This window comes from Mytilus trossulus, chromosome 14 (assembly GCF_036588685.1).
Source record: "Mytilus trossulus isolate FHL-02 chromosome 14, PNRI_Mtr1.1.1.hap1, whole genome shotgun sequence".
Classification (NCBI taxonomy): domain Eukaryota; kingdom Metazoa; phylum Mollusca; class Bivalvia; order Mytilida; family Mytilidae; genus Mytilus; species Mytilus trossulus.
In genome coordinates this window covers 32,715,070-32,728,491 of record NC_086386.1, presented here as the reverse complement: position 1 = coordinate 32,728,491, position 13,422 = coordinate 32,715,070, and the positions used below count along the sequence as shown (strand labels likewise).

At 33.9% G+C, this 13,422-nt stretch overlaps 2 protein-coding genes across 2 annotated transcripts; one reads left to right on the top strand and one right to left on the bottom strand.

Annotated features, from left to right (window-relative positions):
• Positions 1-2,573: 2,573 nt before the first annotated feature.
• LOC134697672 (uncharacterized) lies at positions 2,574-4,433 on the bottom strand. The gene has a single exon (XM_063559955.1). It carries the CDS (start codon positions 4,431-4,433, stop codon positions 2,574-2,576), a length of 1,860 nt encoding a protein of 619 aa, XP_063416025.1.
• Positions 4,434-4,634: 201 nt separating this feature from the next.
• LOC134696551 (peroxiredoxin-like 2C) lies at positions 4,635-12,651 on the top strand. The gene is made up of 5 exons (XM_063558409.1): positions 4,635-4,673; positions 4,906-5,032; positions 6,861-7,123; positions 10,560-10,657; positions 12,095-12,651. The coding sequence occupies exons 3-5, from the start codon at positions 6,865-6,867 to the stop codon at positions 12,233-12,235; spliced, it is 498 nt and encodes a 165-aa protein (XP_063414479.1). The 5' UTR covers positions 4,635-4,673; positions 4,906-5,032; positions 6,861-6,864; the 3' UTR covers positions 12,236-12,651.
• Positions 12,652-13,422: the final 771 nt, after the last annotated feature.

Here is a 13,422-nt window from a genome sequence, read left to right as displayed (position 1 = left end):
ATGTGGATTAGGATATGCTGACCCTTCCGGAGCACCTGATATCAACCATAGTTTTGATTGGGTTCGTGTTGCAAAGTCTATAGGTTTCTTTATTGTGTCTGATGTGCTACTATTTGTCTGTTTGCCTTTTCTATTTTTAGCCATAACGTTTTCAGTTTATTTTCAATCTATGAGTTTGACTGTCCCTCTAGTATCTTTCGTCCCCTTTTATATATCTATAGAATTGTCATATTTTTTATAAAATTGTCAAACCTATTTTTCTGTACGAATGTGAAGTTTGGGGAGTCGGCAATAATTCTGTTATTGAAAGGGTCCTTTAATTCTGTGAATTTCAATAAATGTAAAGAAGTCATCATGAACGCCACTTTCATTATCTATAGATCTATATAGAATTTGAATGACATTTACATTCTTGTTTGTTTTCCTAGAGGACCCGCTTGGTTATACTCAAGCAGAACCATGTTCTGTACAACTATAAAATATATGATGAATAATTCCCTACGGAGTTTCCTGTCTGACTGTCCGTTTATGTAGTAATTTCAATGAAATATTTTATATTCTAGGACCTAAAGTATTCCCAATTCTATATCAAAAGAAAGTTTAAAAAAATTTGTACTGTTTGTTCCATACAAAATGGTCAACGTAGATACAAGTGTATTGTCTTATGAAAGGGTTAGTCATACTGTGTACAGGTGCCACATGTGGAGCACGATCAGCTCACCCTTTCAGACACCTGAGATCATTCCAGTTCTGGTGGGGATCCTGTTGCTAAGTCTTGTTTACTATGTTGTTTCTTGTGTATTTTATCTGTTTGTCTTTTTCATTTTAAACCATGGCAATGTCATTTTTTCTATCTAGGAGTTTGACCACCCCTCTGGTATCTCTCGTCATTCTTTTGTAAAAATCTTTCTTATAAGAAAAAATATTCCCGGAAAATCACATTATCAAGAAACTTGATTTCTTGATTGATATAATTTGTGCTACTTTTGGATGACGGGTTTTACAACAAACAATCGGCATTTCGATGCGAACCAACTGTGAAACTTATTTTGCCGACCTGTTCCTTTATTCGCATAATGATGACACCACCCAGGAACTCCTTAAGAAGAAAGAAAAAAGTTAATAGCAGCATCTTTAACTTTATTTTCCGTTATATAGATGATGTTCTCTCACTTAAAAATTTCAACATTTGATGACTATTGTGAGCGCATCAATCCCATTAAATTTTAAATAAAGGATGAAACAGATAAATCTGTCTCGTATCTGTCTCATATCTGGACTTAAATCTAGAATTTGACGATGAGTGTCGGTTGGAAACAAAACCTTTTAACAGAAGAGAAGATTTCACCTTAACAATACTTTCCATTTTTGGGAGCAAAGTATCAGTAGCGCTGGCATACGGAGTATATATCTTCCAGTTGAAACGATCAGGGCTTGTATTAATAAATTGATAGATGGTTGCTGCTCACAAGGAAGCTATCAAACCAAGAGTTCCAATAAGTGAAGTTACAATCATCCCTTCGTAAATTTTATGGACGCCATCAACAGTTGGTTGACTATTATGGTATATATGTTTCATAGATGGCGACGGATATGTTCCGATTGTTAGGTCCGTGGTGGCCTGTTGCAAGGCAAAATTTCTGTCCCTATCCAATTTACCTCATTTCCAGTGGCAGTCCAAATTTGCCCGACCTATTCCCGGATGGCCTTTTTTACCAGACCTACCTACTTTATGTATTGTTAACTTGTTTTCGTCCTGAACATACATGAAATACTTGCCACTGGATGTTAGGCAAAACCAACAATCAATCAAGCAATCCAATTGTTGTAACTGTAAATACGTACCCAAGGCTACCCTGGTATGACACATAGAAATTATACTAATCACCTGGTATGTACTTTCATGAACAACACGACAGGTGCCATATTGGAAACAGGATCTGCCTATCCTTTCGATGGATCTGAAAGTCTCTCTGAGTTCGTGTTACTCGGTTTTCAGTTTTCTCTGTTGTGTTTTGTGTGATGTTTATTTGTTGTTTTTTTTTTACCATGGCGTTGTCAATTAATAAAGTTTGAATGTCCCTTTTGTATAAACATGAAAGTCTTGTGTATGTCTATATCAATGCCCAGTAGTCAGCACTTCGGTGTTGACATGAATATCAATTATATGGTCATTTTTATAAATTTTCTGTTTACAAAACTTTGAATTTTTCGAAAAACTAAGGATTTTCTTACGCCCAGGAGTAGATTACCTTAGCCGTATTTGGCACAACTTTTTTGGAATTTTTGGGTCCTCAATGCTCTTCAACTTTGTATTTGTTTGGCTTTTTAACTGTTTTGATCTGAGCGTCACTGATGAGTCTTATGTAGACGAAACGCGCGTCTGGCGTATTAAATTATAATCCTGGTACCTTTGATAACTATTAATTGAACGAAAACACATGGTCATTTCTGTTACCTACAACTAATCGAAACAACTCTAAAACTTCCTATTTTTAATTTTTCTAATATTTTGTAGCATTACAAGTGCTATTCATAAGGTAAATTACAAAACAACTGATGACAAAAGTGCGTTACTTGTTGTTAGTTGTAATTCTGTACTTCTCCATGTACTCTCCACCAACAACAAAAAATGTTTCGTCATCGTCATTGTCTAAAAAGATATCGCAAGGTTCTTTAATACTGTCAAACTTGTCAAGAATTCTTCTGTGGCTGGTACCGTCTTCAGAGAGAACATGCAATGATCCTTCGTTAGTTCGATTAACAAATAAAGTTAAACCTGATGGCAGAACGGTAATGCTTTCTATTGTTTCAATTTCTTCGTCGTCAAAGCAGTACACTTCATCTCCTTGAAGTGTCAGGCATTTAATTTCATTATTTTTGGTAGTAACAATAATATTTCTGCGATAGATATGCATGCCATTGACACCGCAATCTGTATTTACAGCAATGACATATGTCATTTCCTCTGAATAGTCAGGGCTTGCAGTCGAGGAGAATTTTTTAATGGCATTATCTACCACTATATAAATGTCCTCACGGTATTTACACAATGCTCCCACACAATCGTTATTAAAAGTAAGCAACTTTGGTTCTTTAATGGTGTCGCATCCTATTTCTGCTTTGTACAAATTGTTGGATGAAGACGAGATAAATATTATTTTTTGTTCTTTGTCGTAACACAAACGGCGAGGATCCCCGCTTAACTCAGTCGTATTTGTAACAACAATTCCAGTTTTTTTGTCAACTATCTGAAGTTGCTCCGAACTGGTACCAAGAACAATGTGGTCATTTCCGATACAAACTCCGCAGTATAAATCTGAATCATTGATGTGAAAAGTCTCAACTAATTCGACTCGTACATCCTCATATTCAGGATTAAGTTTAACACCTAATACTTTACAGCACTTGTATATATCATCTGCTTGGCCAGCTAAATCGTTTTTCTCAATTTTCTCAAATCTACCTATATTTTCTGTTGTTTCAAAATGCTGTAATATTTCATTCTTTACGAATTTGAGGTCAATTAAGTGATCGTTCCTGATGGCTTTGTCTATTTGACGAACACTTGCCTTGAGTTGCTTCTTCAATGTGTCAACATGGATAAAATATTGTTTTCCTGTCCCCAACTCTCTAACAACTCTGTCAACCTTCATCCAGTGGTCTAGACTTGCAATTAATTGTTCCAGTAAACGTATTCGAATGTTGAAACTAGTATTTTCATCGTCACGAAATAAGTGCAACTGTTTCCTAAATGTTTCAAATAAACGGTCTAGGCTAGATTTTACCATTTCAAGACACTGTGTAGCTTCTTCTTCCGTGTTATCGGTCATAGCTTTAAAATTACTTTTCTGTTGTTCCTTTTCTTTTAAAAGTTTAATTGCTGCATATTTTATGCTTTCCAGTTTATCATGAAGAGTGTTGTCGCAAACGTCGTGTGAACTGTTGATTTCTTCGATCGTTTTAACATTTTCACAGCACCTGTGGTTCAAAGAGACGCATTGAATACAGCATAGTTGTTCGTGATTGAGACAAAAAGCTTCGATTTTATTTGTTGAGTGAGTTTTGCATTGTTCTGAGACCGCATGCAAGTCGATTCCGGATGTATTAGATTCCAGTTCTTCAAGCTCAACCACAAGATGTGTTGAGGAAAGCTTCATCCAGCTGTGCATTGTATTACATTTTTCACAGAACGTTTCATCGCATTCGTTGCACCAGAACTTAGCCACAGACTGATGTTGGTGTCTTTTACAAGCCCCACAGTCCTGTTGTTTATCGTCTCTATGTCTTGCAATCATAATTGATAGAATAAGATTATTTTGAAGTGCCGCTGACCATTCCCCAATAGTTGCTTGATTATTTTTAGGTTTTACAACTGACTTGCAAACTGGACATGAAAACTGTGTTACTTTACTATCCTTGTTCCGCCCCATATTCAAAATATGTTCGTGTATGCATTGCTTACAAAACGAATGCAGACAAGGTAAAATTTTTGGCTGTTTAACTGTTTCGGAACATATCGGACAACTAAATAAATCCAGCTGAACCTCTTTCGGTTTAGATAACGCCATTTGTCCGTCTTAGTTTCTGCTACTTCCGCTACTACTATGACTATAGATATCAATGTTTATTTATAACACAAATTCAAAAATGAGGTTGCCTCTGTTTTGAACGTAAGATATAAAAAGTAGTGTCAGATTTTGAAGAATCTTACCTAACTATTAAAAAAAAATATTAAAAGATCGTTTAAATCTATTATAAAATAAGAAATCATTATCGTTAATAATATTTATATTCAAGTATTTTAAAATTTTCACAGGTAAGCGAGCAATCTATGTGTATTTACATTTTCCACATTATTGACCACGTATGAAAACAAGATGGCTAATGACAAATCTATTGCAGATGAACTTGGAAAGATTACTTTGTTTTCCAAAGAGGTCTCTGAAGTACCCGCGAATGTCGTTCTACCCAAGGATATAAAAAAATATACTTTATTGGTATTCCTAAGAAATCTGGCATGAATTGCATGGTAAGTATAATTACTTCACTTTGACTGCATGATTTCTATACCTTACTTATTTGAAATACTTAATTTGTATCCTTGGCAACCGATTTCTTTTTTAGCTCACCCTGACCTGAAAGGTAAAGTAAGCTTTTCTCATCACTAGGGGTCTGTCGACTCGTCCGTCGTCTTCGTCTGTTAATAACTTATCTTTTACAAAATTCTTTTCCTCTGAAACTACTAGGCCATATTTAATCAAACTTGACCACAATCATCACAAGGGTATCTAGTTTAAAAAATGAGTCTGATGTGTGAGCCAAAATTTGTTCCCGTGAAAAAAGTTCCAGTGGAACTAATTTCACAGGAAATATGTTCTGGGAGAACTTTTTTACAGACAATTTCTATATAATTGGTTCCATCTCTATGAAATAAGTTCCACACTTTACCTGGTGAAAAAAGTTCTGGGTTGGTGAAATTTGTTCCTTACCTAGTAAAATAAGCTCCCTGTGTGTTAGATTTGTGTCTTACCTGATGAAAAAACTTCTGGATTTGTGAAATGTGTTCCTCACCTGGTGAAATAAGTTCATTGTCTGGGAAATATGTTCCACTGGTTAAACAAGTTATCTTCTATACTGTGCACTTCTCATCGGTACGTTTAACCTGCAAACCAACATGGCCGACATGGCTAAAAATAGAACACAAGGGTAAAATACAGTTTTTGGCTTGTATATCTGAAACTTAAGCATTTAGCATTGTTTAGAGCAAATCTGACATAAGGGTAAAAATATTCATCAGGTCAATATCTATCCGCCATGCAATTTTCTGACGAATCCCCAAATCTGTTGTGGGTTGCTGCCCCTGAATTGGTTATTTCAGGAAATTTTGCAGTTATTGGTTGATATCTTGAAAATTATTATAGATAGAGATAAAATGTAAAACAGCAATTATGTTCAGCAATGTAGGATCTACAAATAAGTCACCTTGTTTAAAATTGTCAGTCGACCACTTAAGGAGTAATTGACCGTTATAGTTGTTTTTTTTAAATCGTCATTTTTTTGTTATCTTTTACCAAAATCTTCTCCTCTGAAACTACTGAGAAAATTTAACCAAACTTGGCCTTAATCCTCTGTAGGGTATCTAGTTTAAAACATGTGTCCGATGATCGATCCCGCCCTCTAACCAACATGGCCGACATGGCTAAAAATAGAACATATGGATACAAGGTTGTTTTGGGGTTATATCTCTGAAACTAATTAAAAAAAGCAATTAAGTCGAATCTGACAAGGCAAAACTGTTCATCCAATTCATTTTTATCTGCCCTGAAATTTTCAGATGAATCCGACAACCCTTTGTTGGGTTGCTGCCTCTAGGTTAGTTATTTTACGGAAATTTTGCAGTTTTTTGTTATTATGTTAGGTATCATTATAGTATCTTATAATATCTAATATCTTATACTATAAGTTAGGATTGTAACCTTATTTTACATGATTTCCAAAGCAGCAGTAACCACAGGTGAGCGACACAGGCTCTTGAGAGCCTCTGGTTTCATACCTCAAAATATTAAGCCTGAAATTCTTATTAACACTTTCCGTAGTAATTCGTCAACATAACTCTTTTCTAGCTTCCTATCTGTCCTATATCTCTTTAGGAAGAAATGTTACTGCAAAAAAACTCTTGTTACGTACCACCTTACACAACTTCAGTTGTTGCTCTCAAAATTGATTATCGTTAGGTTATACGTACTATATCAAAACAAATCTTTAAAATAACATGTAAAATTTTGAAAATGGTAAGTGACAAACCAGAAATGTTCTTTCTATCCTTGTCCTGTTACAAGATATTTTATTTCTTATAGTCAGATGAAGATTCAGGCCTTTCGTCAAATCGAGTCAACACTTACTGAGAATGACATCAGGCTTGTCTTCATCAGCAACTCTACACCAGCGCAGACGACAGAATTCCTCGAGATTACAACAGTACCTGTCTGTGGAGATCTATACTCGGACCCACAACTTCATCTGTATAAATTGTTCAGTTTAAAGAGAGGTCGGTTCAGATCACTTGTAATGCCAATTGTTTCTGGTTTGCGTAAATATGGAATGAGAGGAGTTACTGAAGGTATGAGGAAAACAGCTTTAAGTAAAGGAGTAGGTCCGGTAAGACCCCTTTTTGGCCCCAAAATATAACAGTTTTACATAATTGTTGAAATGTAAACTTTTAGTTATTTATTGGACAGTTGAATGCTTCTGCTACATAAATATGGGCTTATTTTGCCAATACAATGCACATATATCGGGTTGTAGCACCATTAAGTCATGCTAAATTACTGAAATCTTCAAAATTCTATCATTTTAGTTAAATTTTAGACGGTTTCCGTGTAAAACGGAAGTGGCCGCATTCGTGTTCATCCTTAATATTGAAATGTAAGTTGTATTTTATGATAATACATAACATATTTAAAGGTTGTGGATGAACACGAATGCGGCCACTTTCATTTTTGACAAAAACCATCTGAAAAGTGACGTTTTTAGGCATATTCGAGAGATTTTTTATATTTAAGCTTGAATCGGATCGTTTTTAATGACTGAATTGATTGAAATCTTTCACATAAACTAATTGAATCATGTGAAATAGACACTCAAGTGTTTAAAAAGTGGTCAAAATCTTTCGTCAGATGAAACTGAAAATTGAGGCCAAAATGAGTCCTTATCGGACCTACTCCTTTGAAAAATCGAAAGTTAAATTGGGACAAATTAAAATTACTTTTGATGGCAAGCATGATAAATTGTTGTCAGTTTTGTTTTAGTTTTTTTATACGACCGCAAATTTTGAAAAAATTTTCGTCGTATATTGCTATCACGTTGGCGTCGTCGTCGTCGTCGTCGTCGTCGTCGTCGTCCGTCGTCGTCGTCGTCGTCGTCGTCGTCCGAATACTTTTAGTTTTCGCACTCTAACTTTAGTAAAAATGAATAGAAATCTATGAAATTTTAACACAAGGTTCATGACCATAAAAGGAAGGCTGGTATTGATTTTGGGAGTTTTGGTCCCAACATTTTAGGAATTAGGGGCCAAAAAGGGCCCAAATAAGCATTTTCTTGGTTTTCGCACTATAACTTTAGTTTAAGTTAATAGAAATCTTTGAAATTTTGACACAAGGTTTATGACCACAAAAGAAAGGTTGGGATTGATTTTGGGAGTTTTGGTTTCAACAGTTTAGGAATTAGGGGCCAAAAAAGGGCCCAAATAAGCATTATTCTTGGTTTTCGCACAATAACTTTAGTTAAAGTAAATAGAAATCAATGAAATTTAAACACAATGTTTATGACCACAAAAGGAAGGTTGGTATTGATTTTAGGAGTTTCGGTCCCAACAGTTTAGGAATAAGGGGCCAAAAAGGGACCCAAATAAGCATTTTTCTTGGTTTTCGCACCATAGCGTTAGTATAAGTAAATAGAAATCTATGAAATTTAAACACAAGGTTTATGACTATTAAAGGAAGGTTGGTATTGATTTTGGGAGTTTTGGTCCCAACAGTTAAGGAAAAAGGGGCCCAAAGGGTTTAAAATTAAATTTTGTTTGATTTCATCAAAATTGAATAATTGGGGTTCTTTAATATGCCGAATCTAACTGTGTATGTAGATTCTTAATTTTTGGTCCCGTTTTCAAATTGGTCTACATTAAGGTCCAAAGGGTCCAAAATTAAACTTAGTTTGATTTTAACAAAAATTGAAACCTTTGGGTTCTTTGATATGCTGAATCTAAAAATGTACTTAGATTTTTGATTATTGGCCCAGTTTTCAAGTTGGCCCAAATCGAGGTCCAAAATTAAACATTCTTTGATTTCATCAAAAATTGAATAATTGGGGTTCTTTGATATGCCAAATCTAACTGTGTATGTAGATTCTTAATTTTTGGTCCAGTTTTAAAATTGGTCTAAATTAAAGTGCAAAGGGTCAAAATTAAACTTAGTTTGATTTTAACAAAAATTAAATTCTTGGGCCTCTTTGATATGCTGAATCTAAACATGTACTTAGATTTTTGATTATGGGCCCAGTTTTCAAGTTGGTCCAAATCAGGATCTAAAATTATTATATTAAGTATTGTGCAATAGCAAGTCTTTTCAATTGCACAGTATTGTGCAATGGCAAGAAATATCTAATTTCACAATATTGTGAAATAGCAAATTTTTTTTTAATTAAGAGTTATCTTTCTTTGTCCAGTATAGTAAGCAAGAAATATCTGCAAGAATTTTTTTTAATTGGAGTTATCTTTCTTTGTCCAGAATCAACTTAAATCTTTGTTATATACAATATACAATGTATATTCACTTTTTACTACCAACTGATAAATTAAAATAATCTTTACCATTCAGTGATTACAAGCAGTTTTTTTACATCTTAATATTTTATGATGTATTTAAATGAGTAGTAATTGTTGCAAACTCCATTAGAATATTTTAATTGAAATTAGTTTTGGAATAAGGGAAAGGGGGATGTGATTAAAAAATTGGGTTCAATTTTTCTCATTTGAAATTTCATAAATAAAAAGAAAATTTCTTCAAACATTTTTTTGAGAGGATTAATATTCAACAGCATAGTGAATTGCTCTAAGAGAAAACAAAAATTTTAAGTTCATTTGAATACATTCATTCTGTGTCAGAAACCTATGCTGTGTCAACTATTTAATCACAATCCAAATTTAGAGGGGAATCCAGCTTGAATGTTGTGTCCATACTTGCCCCAACCGTTCAGGGTTCAACCTCTGCGGTCGTATAAAGCTACGCCCTGCGGAGCATCTGGTTAACGTATATTTACGATTTGGTTAGTTAAAAAAAACCAATCACGGACGCAAAATCGTACTCAGAGTTTCGTTTTTTAAGTAAATATTTACAAATAAAGTAAATCCATCACAGAAGATTTTGAGATAGGGAGCCATCTTAGAATCATCAATGCAATAACCAAAATAGCATAATAAAATTAACGGTACCAATTTTCTTGCACCAGATGCGCATTTCGACAATACATGTCTCTTCAGTGATGCTCGTTGCCAAAATATTTGAAATCCAAAGCTTATATAAAAGATGAAAAGCTATAATCCAAAAGGTCCAAAAAGTATAGCCAAATCCGTAAAAGGAATCAGAGCTTTGCATGAGGGAGATACATTCCTTAATTTATAATAATTTCTATCTTTTTACAAACAGCAAATTTTAATAACACAAAAACAGATATTTTCATGACAGTACCGAAGTACTGGCTACTGGGCTGGTGATACCCTCGGGGACTAATAGTCCACCAGCAGAGGCATCGACCCAGTGGTAGTAATAAATAAAACTATAGTAACAACGCTGCTTCTTATTGTTTAATATCATGCACGATGATATCAATGACACTTTGTTTGGCAAGAAGTTCTTTTGGAAAAATCTGGTTTAATGTAGAAATACCAAATACTAAACAAACTGATTCAATTAAGAACTTGTGTTTGTATATGAGCTTTTATCTGTATAAAGGCAAATATTGAGTCATAAAAAATATTATTGCCTTATTAATACCTACAGGAATTAAACTTGGTTATGAAACTGGACATCTAGCCGGAGATTCATGGCAACAAGGTGGAACCGTTATCTTAGACACAGAAGCCAACATTAAATATGTGGTGAGTTGTATTTTAAATGTCAGGCGCGATTCGAGCATCACCAATGAGTCTTTACTTTTTAGACAAAACGCGCCGCTCTGTCGTACAAAAAATTAATCCTGGTATCGATTATAAATTCTCTTTTCATGATTGCCAATATATTAATATGTACCTAGTACATGTTTGATGGTATTAAGATAGCCTTCCGAAATTTGAAAAGTGACATGCTAGTTTGTTTTATTAATATACCTCATATGTATTGCTTCCTCAACAAATGTACAACGCAATGCATGTTTTTTCTGTATACCTTTGTTTAGCTAAGTTGATGCCAGAATAAATTGATATATAAGTAATGCAATTGAGGGGTACAATCAAAATCACGTGATGGATATACACACACCAGAAGTTACAATCGAACTCGCCGCTTGAAAGGTTAGTAGTTGCATTTTCTTGCTTATATCAATTAAATTTTGATTAATAAGTTGGCACATCGAATGTCGGATAGTATGTAGTTTTAAAATACACAATTGTTTTTGCTAGAAAGCGTGCAGTTATTGCAAACACTTCGACACAGTTATCTGGTGAAATTTTGGAACTGTGTCGAAGTGTTAGCATTAAATGCACGCTTTCCAGCAAGGATAATTGTGTATTTCAAAACTAGATAGTATCCGACATTCGGTGCACTACCTTATTTATTAAATTTTATTGATATAAACAAGTAAATACGACTACTTACCTTTCAATCGGTCTGCTCGACTGTTACTTCCGGTGTGTGTATATCCATCACGTGATTTTGATTGTACCCCTTGTAATGGGTCCCTCAGTCACACTCTCTATAATTATAAGCTGCATATGCTTTTTGAACTGATAATTCAAGATCGTCCGGAATATGCATGAACTATTTGCCACTGGACTTTCAGCACCCAGCAATCATGGTCATCAATCCCTACAGGGTTTCGTGCCTCTTCAGAAGATATTTCAGAAATGAATACAGAGAACATATTAAGGTCAATTTTCGTACATATGATAGTTCATTTTATTGCACTTATTTCTCTCTAAAGGGTCCAAAAAGTTTGACTGATGACTATTTATATCCTATTCCCATCGCTTGCTTTCTTTACACCGCAATATATGAATAGGAAGCTCTTAACGGATAATATGTTTGAGTACTGTTTATCATAAAACTAGTTTTTATTTAGATAGTCCTTTGTTACATGTGTTTATAATTAAAGGGAGAGGGGGTAAAATCCAGTGAAACAGCAAACCAACAGCACAAACTAAATCAGATAATACATCTAGAAAGAGTATTAGAATGTATGCCTTTGTTATAATACATATGAAACCTGTTTCAGTTTGAAAATGTCAATTTTGTCTACTGCCTTGCTGAATAAATTTTTGTTCTAAATAATTTTGTAGTCATGTAGCCTTTTTGTAATGTTGGATTCATTTTTCTTTCAGCATGTTGAAGAACACCCAGCCGATTGGCCAGATATGGAAAAGGTCCTGCCCTTGATGGGAATTCAAAATACTTCAATAGATTACAAAAAGGCTGTTAATGATTGGTTGAAAGCTAGAGAGGAGTCTACAAGCAAATCTTAATAACAATAGCCTGTGTTTGAAAAAAATACATGTACTTGTAAAGTGTGTATCAGTGTAATTGAATGCATGTGTTCCTCAAAGTTCAAAATAGTTTATATGTAATAGCAGTTATTTTTTGTAATTTTATATCAGCGCAAATGAATGTATGCAAGTGTTTATAAATTTTCTAAAGTTACAAAATAGTTTATATGTAAAAGCATTTTTTATTTTTTTATTTTATATTTATGTGTGTTAAATGATTTTGTCACTTGAATTGGTAAATGATTATTAATAGAAAAGATGATACAATGATAGCTGATCTATAAAGACATAGTCACTGATCAGCCTGATGGTAAATCATCAATTGATAGCAATGTATATTATACCATTCTTGTGTATTAAAATGATTAATTTTGTAAATTAAAGATGTGAACAAATATATTTCTCGTGTCATTATGTATGCAAACTTTCCCAGTTTTATTGACTAAATAATTTATCTCCTAGTCCAAATACATGTGATGACAGAGAAAGTTAAAAAAAATATGTTGTTTTGATGTTGCAAATGAATGCATCAATGTAAATATAATGTAATTTGATGTGACTGTCATACAAGTCAGCAGTGTAGCTAGCTTTAAAACCATTTTCTATAGAAGAAAAAGTCTGTACCAAGTCAGGAATGTGACATTTATCCATTTGTTCGATGTGTTTGAGCTTTTGATTTTGCCATTTGATAAGGGACTTTGTGTGTTGAATTTTCCTCAGAGTATTTTTGTGATTTTACATTCTATTTAATACAAAAGTAAGGTTGGTCTGTAAGACGATTTCGGATTTCTGTTCAATTATTGGAGTTATGTGATAATTGGATTTCTTGGGTTTCTGTTGTTTTCAATGACCAACTCATACATTTTCTTACAAACAGCTTAAGCTACTGGTGCTAGTTTCTTGTGATGCAAGTACATTATTCCCCCTTGTTTTCAAATTATGTAGCTTAGTTTTATTTGTCGTTCCAAGGTGGTTATCATCCTGTTGATCGGTACATTTTTTATTTTTTATTTTGGTTTTTGGTTTAACACCACACAGTTCAAATACAGAGGCAGGCTGTTCAAATGGGTATGATCTCCCTTATAGAGCAACATGTATGTGGTTAATGCGTAGATGGAATAAATGTTCCACTACTAATTTTACCTTGGTGGGCACTTCAATAATAG

What these genes read in the sequence shown, in the direction of transcription:
- LOC134697672 (XM_063559955.1), bottom strand. Translation starts at nt 4,433, where the DNA reads ATGGGGCGGAACAAGGATAGTAAAGTAACACAGTTTTCATGTCCAGTT.
- LOC134696551 (XM_063558409.1), top strand. Translation starts at nt 6,865, where the DNA reads ATGAAGATTCAGGCCTTTCGTCAAATCGAGTCAACACTTACTGAGAAT. An exon ending in AATGAGAGGAGTTACTGAAG is followed by an intron (nt 7,124 to 10,559) that starts GTATGAGGAAAA and finishes TAATACCTACAG; the next exon opens with GAATTAAACTTGGTTATGAA. An exon ending in AAGCCAACATTAAATATGTG is followed by an intron (nt 10,658 to 12,094) that starts GTGAGTTGTATT and finishes TTTTTCTTTCAG; the next exon opens with CATGTTGAAGAACACCCAGC.